The following is a 19,428-nucleotide window of genomic DNA, read 5'->3' as shown; positions in this document are numbered from 1 at the left end:
GAGGCAGTATCCAAATTAACAAAATCAGAAATGAAAAGGGAGAGATAACAACAGAAATGGAGGAAATTTAAAAAACAACAAATCCTACTACAAAAGCCTATATTCAACAAAACTAGAAAATCTGGAAGAAATGGACAATTTTCTAGACAGATACCAGGTACCAAAGTTGAATCAGGATCAGATAAACCATCTAAACAGCCCCATAACTCCTAAAGAAATAGAAGCAGTTATTAATAGTCTCCCAACGAAAAAAGCCCAGGACCAGATGGGCTTAGTGTAGAATTCTATCAGGATTCTCCAAAACAGGGGATGGGGAGCACATGCAACTCTCTTTTGGAAGGGAGGGCCCATGTGGATACTGAAGAAACACATGGCATTTGGCCCACACACTCGTAGAAATAAATCCATTTATCATTAAAGCCATGTAGCTAACACAGCTATGTAGTGAGGTGAAGCATATGGGGGTAACATATGACTCTGTGGGGCTTAAATCTGGGTCCTGTGTGGTCAGGGAACAAACTTATTCCTCAGAAAGGGGTCATCTTCCATAAGTGTGACTTGGGAGGAACCAGGGCTGCTGCTAAAGCCACAGTTGGTATCCAGTGTCACTACTGCAGCTCAGCCAGGGACACAAACTCGCGGATGTCCTGGGCCAGAAGCTTGGGCTCTTCAAAGGCAGCAAAGTGGCCCCCACGTTCCATGTAGGAATAGGAGATGAGTGGGGGGTACTTGACCTTCACCCACTTTTCTGGGGCATGCAGTAGCTCGGAAGGGAAGGCTGAAAAGCCAGTGGGCACAAAGACCTTCATCCTGTGGAGAAGAGGGATGAGGTGAGGCTGAGGCCCTGTGTTCCTCTGTTTCCAGAGAGGACTCTGAGGGCCTGGGGAGGACTCAGTTAGTTCAGATGGAGCCATAAGGACAGGGCTTCCATTACCCTCTGTTATAGTCCCTCTTTTCATTCATCAGGGACCTTCTCTGCCAGGGAGGGTCACCCAGGTACTCTGACTTGGTCCAGGTGGAGAACTTCTCTAAGATATAGGCAGCCAGGCCTACAGGAGAGTCATTGAGAGCACAGCCTGGATGGGAAGGAGCAAGGGAGGGATTCAAGACTGGCCCTAGGGGCTGGGGATTTAGCTCAGTGGTAGAGCGCTTACCTAGGAAGCGCAAGGCCCTGGGTTCGGTCCCCAGCTCCGAAAAAAAAAAGAACAAAAAAAAAAAAAAAAAAGACTGGCCCTAGAGAATATTTTACTCCAGGAAAGAAGTGTGGGGTGCCACAGAGGGATAGCAGGTCCAACTGTGCACCCTATATCTGGAGCCCTGGCCTCAGTAGCCTCATATAGCAATATGCCCTATAAACTCATGGGATACACACTCTTTATGGACTGTATATTGGTAAAAAGTAGGATAAATAGTTACAAGTAAATACTGATCTATTCATGTTCCAGTCATTGAATTAGCAGGGGCGGGGCAGGGGCAGGGACAGGGAAGGGGCAGGTCACTGGATGTTTAGCATTCCTGAGGCTCAGGTACCAAGACCATGGTTAAAAACCACGGCAGAGGGGCTGGGGATTTAGCTCAGTGGTAGAGCACTTACCTAGGAAGCACAAGGCCCTGGGTTCGGTCCCCAGCTCCGAAAAAAAAGAACCAAAAAAAAAAAAAAAAAAACCACGGCAGAGATAACAGAAACCTCACAAGAGTCATGGTGAGCTAAAAGAGCAAGGACACGGAGGGGTCTATGCTGTGTGACTTCAGTCACCGAAGGATAAACACAGGCAACTGTTCCCTAGGACCCCTAGTTAGGGGAGCAATGAGGACTGAATATTCAGGTCCTGAAAGAGGACATCAGCTGTGTCTGGGCACATTGGGGACGTGTGTTTACAGCATGTGTAAGGCACAATACTGGCCACTTCTTCTGGAGAGTGCAGCTGGTAGGCAGGAGAACTGGAGTCTGACTTCTCTCTGTTGTCATCTGCATTTTTTACACTTCTAGGCATAAGGCAAACATCTGCTTTACAACTGGACTATTTACAACTGGACTACTAAAAGTCTGACTATTTTTTTCTTGGCTTTTATTGGATATTTTCTTTGCTTATATTTCAAATGTTATCCCGTTTCCTGGTTTCCCCTCCAGAAACCCTCCATCCCATCCTCCCATCCCTGCTCCCCCACCCACTCACCCACTCTCTCCTGCCTACTCACCCTGGCATTTTCCTACACTGGGGCATTAAGCCTTCACAGGACCAAGGGCCTCTTCTCATATTGATTTCCGACAAGGCCATGCTCTGCTACATATGCGGCTGGAGCCATGGGTCCCTTCATGTGCACTCTTTGATTGGTGGTTTAGTCCCTGGGAGCTCTGAGGTGTCTTGTTGTTCGATATGGTTGTTCTTCCTATGGGGTTCCAAACCCCCTCCATTACCTCTTCCTTTCTCTAACTCCCCCATTGGGGACCCCGTTCTCAGTCCAATGGTTGGCTATGAGCATCTGCCTCTGTATTTGTCAGTCTCTGGCAGAGCCTCTCAGGAGACAGCTATATCAGGTTCCTGCCAGCATGCACCTTTTGGCATCCTCTTGGAGTGGTATATCTGGGTCCTCAGGTAGTGCAATGTCCAATTTTCTGAGGACTTGCCAGACTGATTTCCAGAATGGTTGTACCAGCTTGCAATCCCACCAACAATGGAGGAGTGTTCCTCTTTCTCCACATCCTCACCAGCATCTGCTGTCACCTGAGTTTTTGATCTTAGCCATTCTCACTGGTGTGAGGTGAAATCTCAGGGTTGTTTTCCTTTGTATTTCCCTTATGACTAAAGATGTTGAACATTTCTTTAGGCGCTTTGTGGTCATTAGGTGTTCCTCAATTGACAATTCTCTGTCTAGCTCCGTATCCCATTTTTAAATAGGGTTATTTGATTCTCTGGAGTCTAATTTCTTGAGTTTTTTGTATATATTGGCTATTATCCGTCTATCAGATATAGGATTAATGAAGATCTTTTCCTAATCTGTTGGTTGCCATTTTGTTTTAATGACAGTGTCCTTTGCCTTACAGAAGTTTTACAATTTTATGAGGTCCCATTTGTCGATTCTTGATCTTAGAGCATAAGCTATTGGTGTTCTGTTCAGGAAAATTTCCCCAGTGCCCATGTGTTCAAGGCTCTTCCCCACTTTCTCTTCTAATTGTTTCAGTGTATCTAGTTTTATGTGGAAGTCCTTGATTCACTTGGACTTGAGCTTTGTACAAGGAGATAAACATGGATTGATTTGCATTCTTCTACAGGCTGACCGCCCGTTAAACCAGCATCATTTGTTGAAAATGCTATCTTTTTTCCACTGTATGGTTTTAGCTCCTTTGTCAAAGATCAAGTGGCCATAGGTGTGTGAATTCATTTCTGGGTCTTCAATTCCACTGATCTACCTGCCTGTCTCTGACCAATACCACACAGTTTTTATCACTATTGCTCTGTAGTACAGCTTGAGGTCAGGGATGGTGACTTCCCCAGACATTTTTTTTTTATTGTCAAGAATAGTTTTTGATGTCCTAGGTTGTTATTCTAAATGAATTTGAAAATTGCTCTTTCTAACTTAAAGAAGAATTCAGTTGGAATTTTGATGGGGATTGCATTGAATTTGTAGATTGCTTTCAGCAAGATGGCCATTGGCATGGATTAATCCTGCCAATCCATGAACATGGGAGGTCTTTCCATCTTCTGAGATCTTTTTCAACTTCTTTCTTCAGAGAATTGTAGTTTTTGTCATACAGATCTTTCACTTGCTTGGTTAGAGTCACACCAAGGTATTTTATATTATTTGTGATGATTGTAAAGGGTATCATTTTTCTAATTTCTTTCTCAGCCTGTTTATCCTTTGAGTAGAAGGAGGTTACTGATTTGTTTGAGTTAATTTTATATCCAGCCACTTTGCTGAAGTTGTTTATCAGGTTTAGGAGTTCTCTGGTGGAACTTTTGGTGTCAGTGAAGTATACTATCATATCATCTGCAAATAGTGATATTTTGACTGCTTCCTTTCCAATTTTATCCCTTTGATCTCTTTTTGCTGTCTAACTGCTCTGGCTAGGACTTCAAGTACTATATTGAATAGGTAGGGAGTGGGCAACCTTGTCTAGTCCCTAATTTTAGTGGGATTGCTTCAAGTTTTTCTCCATTTAGTTTGAGGCTACTGGTTTGCTCTATATTGCTTTTACTAGGTTTCGGTATGGGCCTTAAATTCCTTATTTCTCCAATACTTTTATTATGAAGGGGTGTTGAATTTAGTCAAATGCTTTCTCAACATCTAATGAGATGATCATGTGTTTTTTTTCTTTGAGTTTGTTCAAATAGTAGATTATGTTGATGGATTTACATGTATTGAACCATCGCTACATCCATGGGATGAAGCCTACTTGATCGTGATGGATGATCGTTTTGACGTGTTCTTGAATTTGGTTTGCGAGAATTTTATTATTTTTGCATCAATATTCATAAGAGAAATTGGTCTGAAGTTCTCTTTCTTTGTTGAGTGTTTGAGTGGTTTAGGTTTCAGAATAATTGTGGCTTCCCAGAATGAATTGGATAGTGTTTGCTCTGTTTCTATTTTATGGAATAGTTTGAAGAGTATTGGTCTTCTATGAAGGTCTGATAGAATTCTGCGCTAAACCCATCTAGTCCTGGGAGGCTTTTAATGACTGCTTCCATTTCATTGGGGGTTATGGAACTGATTAGATGGTTTATCTGATCATGATTTAACTTTGGTACCCGGTAACTGTCTAGAAAATTGTCCATTTCCTACAGATTTTCCATTTTTGTTTTTTGTTTGTTTTTTTTTTTTTTTGAGTATAGGCTTTTGTAGTAGAATCTGATCGTTTTTTTAATTTCCTCGGAATCTGTTGCTATGTCTTCCTTTTCATTTTTGGTTTTGTTAATTTGGATACTGCCTCTGTGCCCTCTGGTTCGTCTGACTAAGGGTTTATCTATCTTGTAAATTTTCTCAAAGTTCCAGCTCCTGTTTTTGTTGATTCTTTGTATAGTTTTTTTTGTTTGTTTGTTTGTTTTGGGGGGGTTGTTTGTTTTTGTTTCTACTTGGTTGATTTCAGCTCTGAGTTTGATTATTTCCTGCCATCTACTCCTCTTGGGTGTATCTGCTTTTTGTTGTTGTTGTTGTTGTTCTAGGGCTTTTAGGTGTGCTGTCAAGCTGCTAGTGTATGTATTTTCCAGTTTCTTTTTGGAGGCACTCGTAGCTCTTTGTGTCCCATCAGTTTGGGAATCTCGTGCCTTCAATTTCATTACATTCTAAAAAGTCCTTCTTTCTTTTTTTCTTCCTTGACCAAGCTGTCACTGAGGAGAGCGTTGTTCAACTTCCGTGTGTATGTGGACTTTCTGTTGGTTTTGTTGTTATTGAAGACCAGCCTTAGTCCGTGGTTATCTGATAAGATGCATGGGATTATTTCAGTCTTCTTCCATGTGTTGAGGCCTGTTTTGTGGCAATTATATGATCAATTTTGGAGAAGGTACTATGAGGTGCTGAGAAGAAGGCGTATAGAAGAAGGTTTGGTTCATGACTTCTGTTAGTTTCTCCATGATCTGCCCATTGCTGAGAGTGGAGTGTTGAAGTCTCCACTATTATTGTGTGAGGTGCAATGTGTGCTTTGAGCTTTAGTATGTTTTTTTTTTTTATTAATGTGGTTACCCTTGCATTTGGAGCATAGATGTTCAGAATTGAAAGAGTTCATCTTGGTAGATTTTTCCTTTGACGAGTATAAAGTGTCCTTCCTCCTTTTGGTTGAATGTTGATTTTATTTGATATTAGAATGGCTACTCCAGCTTGTTTCTTGGGACCATTTGCTTGGTTTTTTTTTTTTCAACATTTTACTCTGATGTAGTGTCTGTTTTTGTCACTGAAGCACATTCCCTGTATGCAGCAAAACGCTGGGTCCTGTTTATGTATCCAGTCAGTTAGTCTATGACGTTTTATTGGGGAATTGAGTCCTTTGATGTTAAGAGCTATTAAGGAAAAATGATTGTTGCTTTCTATTATTTTTGTTGCTAGAGGTGGAATTGCGTTTGTGTGACTATCTTCTTTTGGGTTTGTTGAAAGAAGATACTTTCAAGATTACTTTCTTGCTTTTTCTAGGGTGTAGTTTCTCTCCTTATGTTGGAGTTTCCATCTATTATCCTTTGTAGGATTTGTTTGAAGCTATTGTGTAAATTTGGTTTTGTCATGGAGTACCTTGGTTTCTCCATCAATGTTAATTGAGAGTTTTGCTGGATATAGTAGCATTTGTGTTCTCTTAGGGTCTGTATGACATCTGTCCAGGATCTTCTGGCTTTCATAGTCTCTGTTGAGAAGTCTAGTGTAATTCTGATAGGTCTGCCTTTGTATGTTACTTGACCTTTTCCTCTTACTTATTCTTTCTTTGTTTTGTGCATTTGGTGTTTTGATTATTATGTGAGGGAAGGAAATTTTTTCTGGTCCAGTCTATTTTGAGTTCTGTAGGCTTCTTGTATGTTCATGGGCATCTCTTCAGGTTAGGGAAGTTTTCTTCTTGTTGTGTCCTGGATTTCCTGGATGTTTTGGGTTAGAAGTTTTTCATATTTTGCATTTTCTTTGACTGTTGTGTCAATGTTTTCTACAGTATCTTCTGCCCCTGAGATTCTCTCTTCTATCCCTTGTATTCTGTTGGTGATGCTTGTGTCTATGACTCCTGATCTCTTTCCTAGGTTTTCTATCTCCAAGATTGTCTCCCTTTGTGATTTCTTTATTGTTTCTATTTCCACTTTTAGATCCTGGATGGTTTTGTTCAATTCCTTCACCTGTTTGGCTGTTTTTCCTATCATTCTTTAAAGGATTATTGTGTTTCCTCTTTAAGGGCTTCTACCTGTTTACCTGTGTTCTCCTGTATTTATTTAAGGGAGTTATTTATGTCCTTCCTTAAGTCCTCTATCATCATCATGAGATGGGATTTTAAATCCAAATCTTGCTTTTCAGGTGTGAAGGGGTATCTGGGACTTGCTGCAGTGGGAGAACTCATTTCTGATGGTGCCACATAGCTCTGGTTTCTGTTCCTTATATTCTTGTGCTTGCCTCTCACCCTCTGGTTATCTCTAGTGTTACCTGCCTTTGCTGTCTGTTATTGGAGCCTGTTCCTCCTGTAATCCTGGTTGTGTCAGAACTCAGAGTCCAGCTGTCTCTGTGATCCTATGATTCTGGGATCCTGTATTCCTGTGATCCTGAGATTCTGGTCGTGTCCATTCTCCTGGGAGTTGAGCTTCCTCTGTGATCCTGTGATCCTATGATCCTGGGTGTGCTAGAGCACCTGGGAGTCCAGCTTCATTTGGGTGTTGTGAGACTTGGTACAAGGTCTGTTCAAGGCATGGGTCCAGACAGGAAGGGAATCTGTGCCATTTGGCTGGACAGGGGTTCCGGCATCCCTGGATCCCGGGGGTCCCAGTTACTCCCAGGGTTGGAGCAGTGGTTATGGCCTCCTCACCTCTGATCCTGGGCACATTAGAGCACCTGGGAGTCGGACTTCCTCTGGGTGTTGTGGGAGTGGGTAAGAAAGCCTGACTTTATAAAGTGCTATTATGATCAGGGGCTGTCCTTGCTGTGCGTGAGGAGCTACACAGGAACTGTGGAAGGCTCCACAGTGAGCAAAATGACACACAGGTGTCCTCTGAGTGGACTCAGATCTGAGTGGACTCTGAGAGTCCTTGGATCTTCTAGAACATCAATTGTCAAATTGTGGGTTGTGACCCCTTTGGGGTCAAATGACCCTGTCACAGGGGTCATATATCAGATATCCTACATATCAGATATTTACATTGTGATTCACAGCAGTAGCAAAATTATGAAATAGCAACAAAAATTATTTCATGGTGGAGGGTCAAAACACGACAAACTCTTGTTGAAGGATCAAAGTATTGGGAGGGTTGAGAACCACTATTCCAGGGTGGGCCCACCTAGCTTTGCCTTTTAGCTTCTTTATAGCTCTTTAAACAGTAGAAAACCAGGAAAATACAAATGACTCTGGAGGAGTAAGAAGAAACACATTTTTAGAGGTATTTTTTCTTCTGTACTAGTTGGCTGCACACTGGAATTTAACAGGTTAGAGACAAATATGCTCCCACTAAGCTGTCTCCCCAATATCTCTGTCTGCTCTGAGACTTGGTAGCTGCCTAGGGCACACAGGCAGGCCTTGATGTTCTGGATTCTCTTCCTGCAGCCTCCAGAGCAGCTGGGTTACAGACCCATGTATGTCACCTGGCCTGGCTATTCTATGGGAGTTAGTGAGGTCTGTATCCACATGTAAACAAATTTGTATTCCAAATACCACTGAACAAGCTACATTTTGATCATTTTACCAATTTCCTTACAAATTATATTTTTAGTGGTTGATTTTTGGGCTTATTTTGGGTTGGTTTTTGTTGTTGTTCTGTTTTGTTTTGAGTCAAGAGTGGCCCAAGATAACTTGGAAGTCACTGTGTAGACTAGGCTGGCCTAAAACTTATGGGGTTCCCCTAGCCTCTGTCTCTTATACATGGGACTATGGCTATGGTGAATGACAGATCACTTGTCACACAATGTGATGCCCTGGGTTCACTACTCAGTACAGAAAACAAATATTTCTGCTTCCTCTCAGGGGTTTCTTGCTGTAAGCTGTATTCTCAGGGGGAATGAGATGCCCTCCGGGACCCACTCCCCTGGTGTGTTTACCCACAGTGTCTGGCTTGGTGGCTTGGATGTGTAAGTAGCCACTCTCCCTCATGATGGTGTAGAAAACCTTCTCCTTATAGGGGTACAAGAGCTCGATATCCTTCTCTGTGTAGCCAAGGAATCTCCCAAAACGTCTGGCTTGTGTGCACCAGAGCAAGCCCCACAGAACAAAACTGTTACTGTTATCATTGTTAATTCTTATTAAATCAGATATAGAGCCTGCCCAATGGTGGATTACCTTAGTACCACAGAACATCACACTTACTGCCACTGAGCCACTGAAATGTGTACTTAATGGTCATCAAGGCCAGACAAATTTATGGTACATGTGTTTGGCCACAATAAAAATTAGAGGATTAAAAAATTAACAGCATCATCTGGTATTATTAAACATACTCTGCTTCATTCAAAGTCTGGGTGTTCATAAAATTTTGTTTTCTGCTAAGGCAAGTATTAATTCAGACAAAATGATCCTGGGTCACCCTTCCTGGAATTAAAGTGTTAACCTTCTGACTTGATGGCTAGTCTGAGGGATAGCATGGGGCAGGCTGGGCTATGACATTGAGGGCCATGGGTGGACAGGACAGTTAATCACAGGACTGACCACTGGGCACCCACATAGAATTGCCTAGCCCGAAGCTCTATCAGGGGCTGAGCTGAGGCAGGACATGTCAGACCCCAGGCTTCCTGTATAGATGCCGCTCAAGGACCTCTCTACCTTGCTGACTGGAGTTGGCAGTTGCACTACCATTGCTCTGCCTTTTGTCCATCGCTGTAGACCAATGGTTTGTTGACTCAGCATTGTTGCACATCCCGGCAAGATGGTGAACCCCAACACCTCAGTGACCTACCGCTGGATCCTGGGGTGCTACTGCACAGTTGAATCGTGCAGGAAGGCTCTCCTGAGGCTCACACCATCCCTGCTTCCCCCATCCTGGCTGCTGTTCTGCAATCTCACCTTCGATCTTGGTCTTGAAGTGAGGGTACTGGTTGAGGATCTCCACCTGCTTCCTCCAGTCAAACTCGATCCTCCAGTAGGACACCACTTTCTTCAGGTAGATGGAGTTGAAGCCATAGTGGAAGCGGCTGCCCTCCAAAGGTGGGGATGCCCGGAACCTATCTATCCTCTGGTGTAAGTCCTGCAGTGAAGAAGTCGGGGTGGGTGGCAGAGACAGGAGAGTGCTTGTGTGCACCAGAGTGAACCCCACAGCCATAGACAGTCACCATGGAGAAGCCACAAAGGGCACCCATGTATGTCGCTGGATTCTTGTGAGGCTAATGGATTCTCTCCTGCGGGCTTCAGATTCCCCCTCTCACCTCTCTCTGAACTGGTGGGAGGGGTGGGGGTGCAGGGAGAGAATGGAAGGCTTTGCACATGACAAATGATGTGTTCTCCCTCTTAGCTCAATTTCAGTCATGGTTTCATTTCTTAGGTGTGTGAACAACACTCATTTTAATCCATCAAACAACCTATAGTCCTGGAATTGCCAAACTTTGTAAAGAGTCACATAGCAAGATTGTAGGGAAGATGCAAGGGTTCCACTTTCTCCTCATAACAAAGGAGATGCCATAGATGACCCTGCAGGAGCAGAGAGGACATGGGCACAGGTGACCCTTGCAGGAGCAGAGAGGACATGGGCACAGGTGACCCCTGCAGGAGCAGAGAGGACATGGGCACAGGTGACCCCTGCAGGGGCAGAGAGGACATGGGTACAGGTGACCCCTGCAGGAGCAGAGAGGACATGGGCACAGGTGACCCCTGCAGAAGCAGAGAGGACATGGGCACAGGTGACCCCTGCAGGAGCAGAGAGGACATGGGCACAGGTGGCCCCTGCAGGGGCAGTAATTATTGTGTTACTTTCGTTTCCCCCCACCCATTTACAGACACATGTGGGATTCATGGGGCAGTTAATGAACAAGTGGCAGGCTATACTTGCCCTTGAGCCACGGTGTGCCCACCCTAGCTGGACAGGATTAAATGACCCTAACAGATGCAATGGCCTGCCCTGGGCACAGGCTTCATAGGCATTGGAAGCAGATAAAAGTTCAGCACTCCAGCCAAGGGCTGTGCCTGTTGCCTCCTGCAGTGGCTCAGTGTCATAATTCACAGATATTTTATGTCCCTTGGCCTCCCCCAAACAGGTTTGGAAACCTTAGACTCCATCCAGGACTGATCCTCAGAGCTCAGCATCTGCCCTCAGCAGTTAGGGCCCAGCACGTCCCACACACGAACCTCAGCTGCCCGTTGGCCTCCGTCCAGACCCTGCTCTCAACCCTTCCTCCTGGGAACTTCTGTGACCTGTTGTTAATGGCCCAGTGACATTAATCTCTACTGATATGTGGGCAACCCTGTCTCTTGATGACCTTATCATGTGTGGATGCTAAATGCTCAACTGTGTGTGGGAAGGGACCCTGTGATCTCCCACACTCCCAGAGCACCGGGACACAGTAGCTACTCAAGGACCACAGGGTGAAGGAATGGATGGGCCGTGTATGCTCGGATCCCTTGTGGTCCCGGCTGACTGGCCTCCTCAGAGACTTCCTTCTCCCCCTCCTCTACCCACCAGCCTCTCCTTTCTGACTCCAGCTCTGTGTGGAAAGGCCAGGGCCCCTAGACCTGTAATTCTCAGTCTGTGCTCCCCAGTGCCTGCGACCCCTGCTGTACTAATCTCAGTTTCAGGGCTCACCTTTGAGAGATGCCACAGCAGGTGACCATGGGCAGGCGATGGGTGACAATAGGGATATGGTGGGCCCAGGAGTGGTCAACACACAGTAGGGGCTTTCCCAATGTTGACCCTGTGGTCTCCTTGCTACTGCATGTCCTGAGCTCCACTCCCCTCTGTAGCTGTGACTTACAAATCAGTTCAGGGACATCTGCTAGCTCTCTCCCTCATACTCTGTACCTCCTCAAGTGGGCAGATAGGGAGTTGGGGGATGGGAGCTTTCTTCAGTCAATAGTGCACACAATGGTTCTACTCGTAGCTCTCCTAGGTCTCCGGTAGGGGATGAGAAGTTGGTAGAGAAATGGGGTTAGTAAATTCCTTTTGGGAGCAAAATGTACATGCCCTCCTGGAGAAGAATGGCCAGGAAAAACCCAGGATGGTCCATTTCCAAAGCTCTATCCTCAATCATGTCCCCACTCTGGCCCCAGGGGACCACGGCAGGACTGCCCCTTTGGTGGCCGCCCTGCCTAGGAAAGGCTGTCTCACCTTGATCTCCTCATCTGATGTTTCCACCTTGAAGGGCCGGATGCTCTCATCTTCTTTGGCTGATGGCTTTGACCCCGGCCCCCACCATCCATCTCCTAGTGGTAAGGTCTCCTCCTTGTCCCGGGAGACAAACCAGTAGATGACAAAGCCCAGCAGGGAAGCCAGGACAAGTTCCAGCCACACGACTCCTGGGGGAAGAAGAGGACACATCAGCAAGAGGGACAAGCTGGCCTGGTGCTGGGCTCTCCAGAGATTCCAGTTATCGGAAAGGCTCCTCCCCAGCTCATTCCCCAACGTGAGGGTTCTTCTCAGCTGTCACCCTGATGGGATGTAGAACCTCCTAGGAGACCAACCTCCATGTGTGACTGTGAGGTGCTTCAGAAGAGGTAACCTGGGGTGGGGACACCCACCATGAACTTGGTTGGTGCCTTTCCAAGTGTAAGAGGCCCAGCCTGAATAAAGAAGAAAGAGATCTGAGCTCCAGCACTCGACCCTCTCTGTACTCTGACACTGGATACAATGTGACCAGTCACCTTTAGGTCTTGTTACATTTCCTACTGGGTCATTCCCAGGCACTTAGGTCCAGAGTCTGTGGTCTCACTTCCTTATATTTTAAAAGGATTTAAGAAACAAATCTTCCGGGCTGGAGAGATGGCTCAGTGGTTAAGAGCACCGACTGGTCTTCCAGAGGTCCTGAGTTCAATTCCCAGCAACCACATGGTGGCTCACAACCATCTGTAATGAGATCCGATGCCCTTTTCTAGCACACAGATGTGCATGCAGATAGAGCACTCATATAGAATAAATTAAAAAAAAAACTTAAAAAAAAAGAAACAAATTTTCCACGACAATTTACCTGTGAGCATGTGAACACGTGACTGTTCCATGACGCGGCTGGTGAAGGGGAAGGCTGTACTGTAGATATGTAGATATGAAGGAGAGAGCAGGCAGAGGCCTCTGGAAGAGTCCAGAGCAGAGACAGAGAGCAGTAGGTTGAGCAAGGCCAGCAGACTGGATCTGGCCAGGAGAGAAGCAGAAGAGCATGGGGTGGGGGATGGGGTGGGAGCCATGAAGACCAAGAGCAGACCCAGGGTGTGCATGGCTGAATTAGCAGGGTTATGAGGAAATAAACAGCTGGGGAGGAAACCCGTGAGCTGGAGAAGTTTGGGCTCCTGGTGGAGGTAAGAAGAACTAGGTCCTTGTGATACTGAGGGAGCCTGGAGGCAGCATGGGCTGAGAGATGCTGATAGGCACCAGAGTTAGCCATTGTCCCCTCTGCAGTGCTAAGGAAATGTCTCCTTTAGTAGAGGGGAGCCAGCTTCACAAGTCCTTGAGCAATGCTGGCTTTTGTCTAATCATCAAAACTTGGGGAAATGGCCTTTCATTTGTATGTTACCGTGATACAGGCCAATCTGTCCTTTCCCAGTGCCAAGGGAACACAGGTGCCTCTGCTCTTTGTTCTAGAGATGGATTTTAAATTCCAGCCTGTACTGCAGAGAATGGGAGTCCTAAAAATCCACCCATCATTCAAAGCGCTAAGAATCCACTTATTGGGAACCTGAAAGATTTTTTCATCCCTAAGTCCATTTCTTTGATGTAAGTCCACTTAAAGAAAGAAAAAATATCAAGGCAACAAAACAAAATGTGGGGACAGTCTGGTAGCTCATCTGGTAGCCCAGGGAGGGGCATAAGTATATTTCTAAATCTTCTCTCCCACCAGGGCTTCAGCACGGGGCTGTAGGTACACTTGTAGTTCGGAACGGATGGAATTTGGGTTAGATTCTGGAAGTAACTTGTGCCTGGTAACACCTAAAAACTAGCTTTCCAACCAATCGCATTCAATTCCCAGGCAGGAGAGCATGGTCTAGGTGGGCAGCCAAAAGACAGGCTGTTAACTGTGTCAGCTCCATGTTCTGATGGGTAGAGAAAAGCCAGCATTCGTCAGGAACTGGTGAAGGCTGTTCCCCTCTACCAAAGGGGTCATTCCCTTACATCAGCAGATGCACTGCCTATTAGCAGGCCGTAGTCCACGCTGGCCTCCAGGTCCCGCACTATCAGCAGCACCTGCTGCAGATTTCAGAATCCATGCTGGCTTCCTGGCTCTTCTACTCCTTCCCTTCCCAAAATGTCTCTAGCTCCTGGGCTTCCCTCCCCACAACTGCTCCTTGTCCCTATTGTTGGTATTCTGTCTAAACTCCACCCCCACAGCTACCTGGCAACAGCCGGTTGCGCCTGACACTATATAAGGGGCTGCTTGCCCCTTCCTCTTTTTTTTTTTAATATTTATTTATTATGTATGTGAGTACACTGCCACTCTCTTTGGACACACCAGAAGAGGGCATCAGATCCCATTACAGATGGTTGTGAGCCACCATGTGGTTGCTGGGAATTGAACTCAGGACCTCTGGAAGAGCAGGCAGTGCTCTTAACCACTGAGCCATCTCTCCAGTCCCCCCTCCTCTTCTTTGTTCTTCTCTTCACTGCTCTCTTGCCCTCTTCCCTGTCCCTTCTATTCCATCCCCTACCCCTTTTCTTCTCCCCTCTTCTACTCTTCTTCTCTCATTAAACCTCTCCAGGTGGAACCATGTTGGTTTGGTGAGCTCTGTCTGGATGCAAGTCAAGATTTCTACCCCAACACTTGTCTCTTGTCAGCAAACAAGTACACAACGAACCCCACAAACCACTGTGTAATCCCAGTTGCTAAGTAAAATGTAGATAAAAATGAGTATGCGAAGATATCCTTTCTCCAGGCTATCACCTTTGAGGAGTAGAGATAACGTCATGAGGAGGAAGAATACAGTAATAACTAGGCTTAGGGTGATGGAGATCCTAACGTACCCTAGACAGAGGCGAATGGAGGGCCACTAGGCACTTACCCTTACCCACTGCCTCGGTTAGGGTTTGTATTGTTGTGAAGAGACACCATGACCAGAGCAAGTCTAACGAGGAAAACATAATTGGGGCTGACTTACAGTTTAGAGGCTTAGTTCATTATATTTATGCTGGGAAGCATGGCGGCATGCAGGCAGACATAGCGTTGGACAGGTAGCTGGGAGCTCTACATCTGGATCTGCAGACAGCAGGAAGAGACAGAGCCACCAGGCCCAGCTTGAGCATCTGACACCTCAAAGCTTGCCCCCAGTGACACACTGTCTCCAGCAAGACCACTTAAAGGGACCACTCCCTATGAGCCTATGGGAGCCGTTCTCCTTCAAACCACCTCACCCACCCACCACGGAGCGTGCTCTCAGCTTAGGCTGGGCGTGGGTGGGGCAGGTAGAGAGGATGCAGGAGGGAGGTTAACTGCGGTTTCCCTGAAGGTAGGATGCGACGCTTGAGCAGCTGTCATTCCTGATGAGACAGGACTTACCAGTGATGAAACTGTCCCAAGTCACCCGCAAGGCTGTAAAGAGTCCCTCGCTCACGTTACCGTAAGCCCGATCAAGTCACCGGTTCATCAAGTTGCTCTGTGAAATCATTTGTGGTTGCTGCCTCTCTATGATGAATGGATTCTTGTTTGTGTTGCTCCTTCTAAGTTCATCTTAAACTCTTGTCTTAACAACTCCAACTCTGCTTCAAACTGAGTCACCCTTACACTCCTTCTGCACCAGAGGTCTAGATGCTGGCTGCCCCTGACTAGATGCTGGCTGCTCCTGACCGGATGCTGCACCCTGACCGGATGCTGCAGGGAAAGTCACAGGCTGCACAGCCCGAGTGCTGAGCTGTGTCCTTGCAGCTGAGGAAGGCCTGGCTCTTGAAGTTATCACCACAGGTACTATTCTAACCCTAAGGACTGAAGGGCATTTCCCTGTGTTTAAAGAGCACTTAACATTCAGAGAGGATGGCCGGTCAAGGTAATCTGAGCAGTAAGTACTCAGAGACTCCCACACTGTGCCACTGCTCGCCAGCCTCTGCAAGGCTCTACACAGTGGCTTGACTCCATAGGAAAGTGCAGAGGACCCACTGGCAGCCAAGGGAAGGCAGGCATTGGGCCAGGAGTCAGATGCCTCTGCAGGCCTGTGATGGTGGGAAGGAACAGGCTGGCCACTCTGAGAGGCAAACAGTTGGTCTCTGGGGAGAAAGCGTGAACTGTGATTTTCCCCAGTAAATCAATAAATCCAGTAGCAGAGCCCTTTGCTCCTCTGAACCAGTTTGTGGAATTGATTATGTATCTGAGGATGGACATCCAGTCCCCCCATTCCCTGGGCACCACCATGCAGGAGAAGGTTCTTGGCAGAGGTTGGGCTTCCTCTTGGGCGCCTTTTCCCAGTCTTGTGGACAGAGCTCTCTGGAGACTCCACCATGCCAGGAGCTTGACCTGAAAACCACCTGCAGGGGACCCCAGAAGGCCAGTGGGACTGAGTAGTGGCCCTCCTGCCTCCAGTCTTGTCCTTGACCTCCGTTCTCCCCCATCCCACCAGCCAGGCTGTGTTCCCATACTCTGAGGTCTTAAAACAAAAATCAGGAAGTGCAATGTGAGCCTAAGCCCTTCAATACTTGAGCCTGGGCCAGAATCCTCGGGAAAACAAAAACAAAGTGTGCAGAGGCACCAGATAAGTAGAGCTGTGCCTGGGCATGCCGGGGCGGCTGTGGATGGGAGGGAGGATGCTGCTCCTCCTTACAGGAATTTTTGTGGGTACCACTGGTGTGCTCTGGGCAGAAACTGGACCCCAGGGTCTGGCGGAGGCTCTCACCCTTTCACTAAAAATCGCTCCCCCTGCTTACCATGCCCTTCCCTCTCAGTTCATCTGGGGCAGCAGGTGTGCAAGGCGCAGCCAGAGGCAGTGCAGTGGCACCAGATAACGTGGGGTTTAGTGTTGGTGCTGAAGGTCACACAGCTGACCACTCCAGGAGCATCTGAGGGTCTAGGGAAAATCTTGGTCTCTTGGAAGGAGGGGCAGCAGAAGCTTGGGCCCCTCTCACTGACCTCGGTCACTCCTCTCAGGGGGCAACTGAAGACGTAAAAGCCACCCACACCAGGCACACCTCTGCCTCAGGACCTTTGCACGTTCTCTCCTCAGCCCAGTACAGCTGGACACTCAGGAGTGAGGCCCACTCCTAACCCTTTGGAGTGTGAAGGTGTTGCTTCTGTGAGGCCTTCCCTTCCACTCAACAGCCTTGGTCTCTTTTTCCGGTGTTCTGTTTCCTGCAGTTCACAATATAATTTATATTTTACAAATATTCATTTATTTTGTGGTGCTGGGGATCTGGCCCAGGGCCCTGAATTTTGCTTGTTGTCTGCACTAAACAGCTCCCAGAGCCCATGAGAACACATGTGTGCCATCCCCAGGGTGGAGGGCAGTGGCTGAGCAATCAGTCAATGTCCCCAATGCCCATTAGAGATACTTCTTCAGGGACACTGGAAGCCATCACCTGGTTCTTTTCGTATGAGTTTTGGGGTTGGAAACTGCTGGCTAAACACGCCTGTGTTTTTTGCTTTATTTATCCCCACCCAGTCTTCTGCCAAGTCTGTGCACTGCACAACCAGTGAAAGGCTCCACTTGAGGAAGGAAGCCACTATCATAGTAAAACCTAATGTGAGGAGGTGGGGCTCTGTGACTTAAACAAACAAACAAACAAACCATAATGCCAAATAAGTGCGGAGCTCTACATTCCTGGCCAGCAGGGGCAGAATGCTAGCAGAGGCTTAGTCCTAAGGCTGACAAGCCTGTATTTGTTTGCAATGGATCCCTCTACCTCCTGCCCAATCTGGCCAACCCAGTGCTAGCAAGGCGATCCAGACTTCCGGCCGCCCAAAGTTTAAACAGAAGGAGACACGGACTGGAGAAATTAAAATTAAGAGTCACTGCATGGCCAGCGCGCTCTGCTACCTGGATCGTCTCAGGTGTGTGGGCGAGGAGCGAGCCTGGAGACAATGAGACAAACCAGCACCTGTGGGGGAGGGAGCCAGCCTGATACCGACCCCTTGTTTCTGAGCACACTGGGACTGCATAGCTAACCGGGAGGGGCAGAAGATGCAAACCTGACTAACTGCTGGCCTGGAACAGCCTTAGGGTAGGGGGAAGTGCGGAGATACACAACCCTGGCCGCTCTCACTCTGAAGTCCCGCCACTGTCACTGGAGCTTACTGTCAGGGTCGCGCTCAAGTTCATGCTCCAGCGGTGATTGGTGTGCAATTCCTCCACTCTCCAACTCCTCTCCAGTTTCAGTGCTTGGGACTGAGCTTTGGAGACCCCAGCTGCCCGTTGCCCTGCTCCCTACAAGTCCCGCCCCGTCCTTGGCCCCACCCACGAGTTCCCTAGCTGGTCTAGGCTAGCTGAGCACTTAGCTAAGGTTTCACCTATTCTGGCAAAGGCTGCTGTTCTGAACAGGACTTTGGCAGTTTAAACTCTGCAGTCTGTGGACTCTAAACACAAAAGCCCGAACTGGTGGTGTTACAGCCTTCCTCTCACCTTCCTAGCAATTTGCTGTAATCATTTTATGAGTGAATCGGTCAGTGAACAAACATCTGGGGATAAGCTTGACCATAGGATGCTTGTCTCCCACGGGCAAGGCACTGGAGTTCATTCCCAGAACCGCAAACAAAATAAAGACTGAAGTGTGGGTATGCACACAAAAACCTTAAGTTTGTCTTTAAGCACACCCTGTGAGGCTGGCTGATCTGAAGCCCAAGAGGCTTGGCCACCAAGCAAAGGCCAGCACAGGGAGGAAGGAGACAGCACTACCTAGCAGGCAAGCAGGAGTGGGCCAGCCACAGCTCCTGGCACCCTTGAGGCTAACCTGATCTCCATTAGCCAGCCTGCCCAGTGCCCCGTCTTCCCCCACAGCCCTCCTAAGGCTAGCTTATAGCCCTCACATGCTTCAGCAGTCACACAGACAGATGCCCACACAGACAGATGCCCAGGCGAACCGCTGTGAAGGCCTAGCAAGGCCTGCTGTGGGGTCCAAGTATCACCCTGCACACATCTGAAGGTAGGAATCCTAATCTTCACCTCTCCCCCTGGTCTCCAGCCTCCTTCCCTGCTCATCATGCCCAAGCCTTGTCCATTCTAATTGAGGGCCAGTTTCTCTCCAGTAAACACATTCAACTCCTTCCCACCTCCATGGAACTCCTGGATAGCATGTCTCTGGGAACCTGGGATTTTGTGGCACTGCAGCTCTCTCCCCTCCTCCACATACCCTCTGTCACACCTGCGGTCCTCCTCTACCGTGTGCAGTCCAGGCTTGTTCCACAGCTGCCCTCTAAATTGCTCCCACAGGACCATTCACCAAAGCCGGTAAATGCATCGTTCTTAACACAGTGAGGATGGCAGGGGTGACACACACCTTCATTCCCAGCATTTTCTGAGTCAGAGGCAGGGGTAGACAGATGGTTGAATATCAGGGCAGTCTGGTCTAAGAGTGAGTTCCCTGACAGTCAGGACTACACAGCCTTGGGGAGAGCAGGGGGAATATCACTCTAGTACTTGTTCCTGGTGATGGCTGTATTGTCCTGTGAATGTGGTAAACGCCTTTGTCTTAGTCACGATTCCTATTGCTGAGATTAAACATCGTG

General features: G+C 47.4%; 1 protein-coding gene across 7 annotated transcripts; it reads right to left on the bottom strand.

Moving 5' to 3' along the window:
• Positions 1-393: 393 nt before the first annotated feature.
• Degs1l1 (delta(4)-desaturase, sphingolipid 1 like 1) lies at positions 394-18,134 on the bottom strand. 7 transcript variants are annotated; one of them, XM_087581902.1, is made up of 9 exons: positions 18,002-18,134; positions 16,899-17,058; positions 15,283-15,379; positions 14,885-14,982; positions 12,769-12,929; positions 12,266-12,364; positions 11,913-12,100; positions 9,662-9,842; positions 394-810 (listed from the first exon to the last, which is right to left on the bottom strand). In XM_087581902.1, exons 5-9 carry the CDS (start codon positions 12,797-12,799, stop codon positions 806-808), a joined length of 504 nt encoding a protein of 167 aa, XP_087438028.1. In that variant the 5' UTR covers positions 12,800-12,929; positions 14,885-14,982; positions 15,283-15,379; positions 16,899-17,058; positions 18,002-18,134; the 3' UTR covers positions 394-805. The 7 variants fall into 7 exon arrangements, with proteins under 7 accessions (XP_087438028.1, XP_087438025.1, XP_087438027.1 ...); XM_087581899.1 differs by lacking the exon at positions 15,283-15,379 and having other exon boundaries at positions 16,638-17,058; XM_087581901.1 differs by lacking the exon at positions 16,899-17,058 and having other exon boundaries at positions 15,283-15,408.
• Between the last annotated feature and the right edge of the window lie 1,294 nt (positions 18,135-19,428).

The sequence above is a fragment of the Rattus norvegicus genome, chromosome 13 (assembly GCF_021556685.1).
Source record: "Rattus norvegicus strain SHRSP/BbbUtx chromosome 13, alternate assembly SHRSP_T2T, whole genome shotgun sequence".
Lineage (NCBI taxonomy): Eukaryota > Metazoa > Chordata > Mammalia > Rodentia > Muridae > Rattus > Rattus norvegicus.
Note: the sequence above shows the minus strand (reverse complement) of the source record. Positions and strands in the feature narration are given on the sequence as shown.

Coding starts and splice junctions, on each gene's coding strand:
- Degs1l1 (XM_087581905.1), bottom strand. CDS start 13,012: ATGCACACCCTGGGTCTGCTCTTGGTCTTCATGGCTCCCACCCCATCC. Junction 12,101..12,265: donor CCTCACAGTCACACATGGAG/GTTGGTCTCCTA, acceptor TTCTTCCCCCAG/GAGTCGTGTGGCTGGAACTT. Junction 9,843..11,912: donor CATCAGATGAGGAGATCAAG/GTGAGACAGCCT, acceptor TCTTCACTGCAG/GACTTACACCAGAGGATAGA.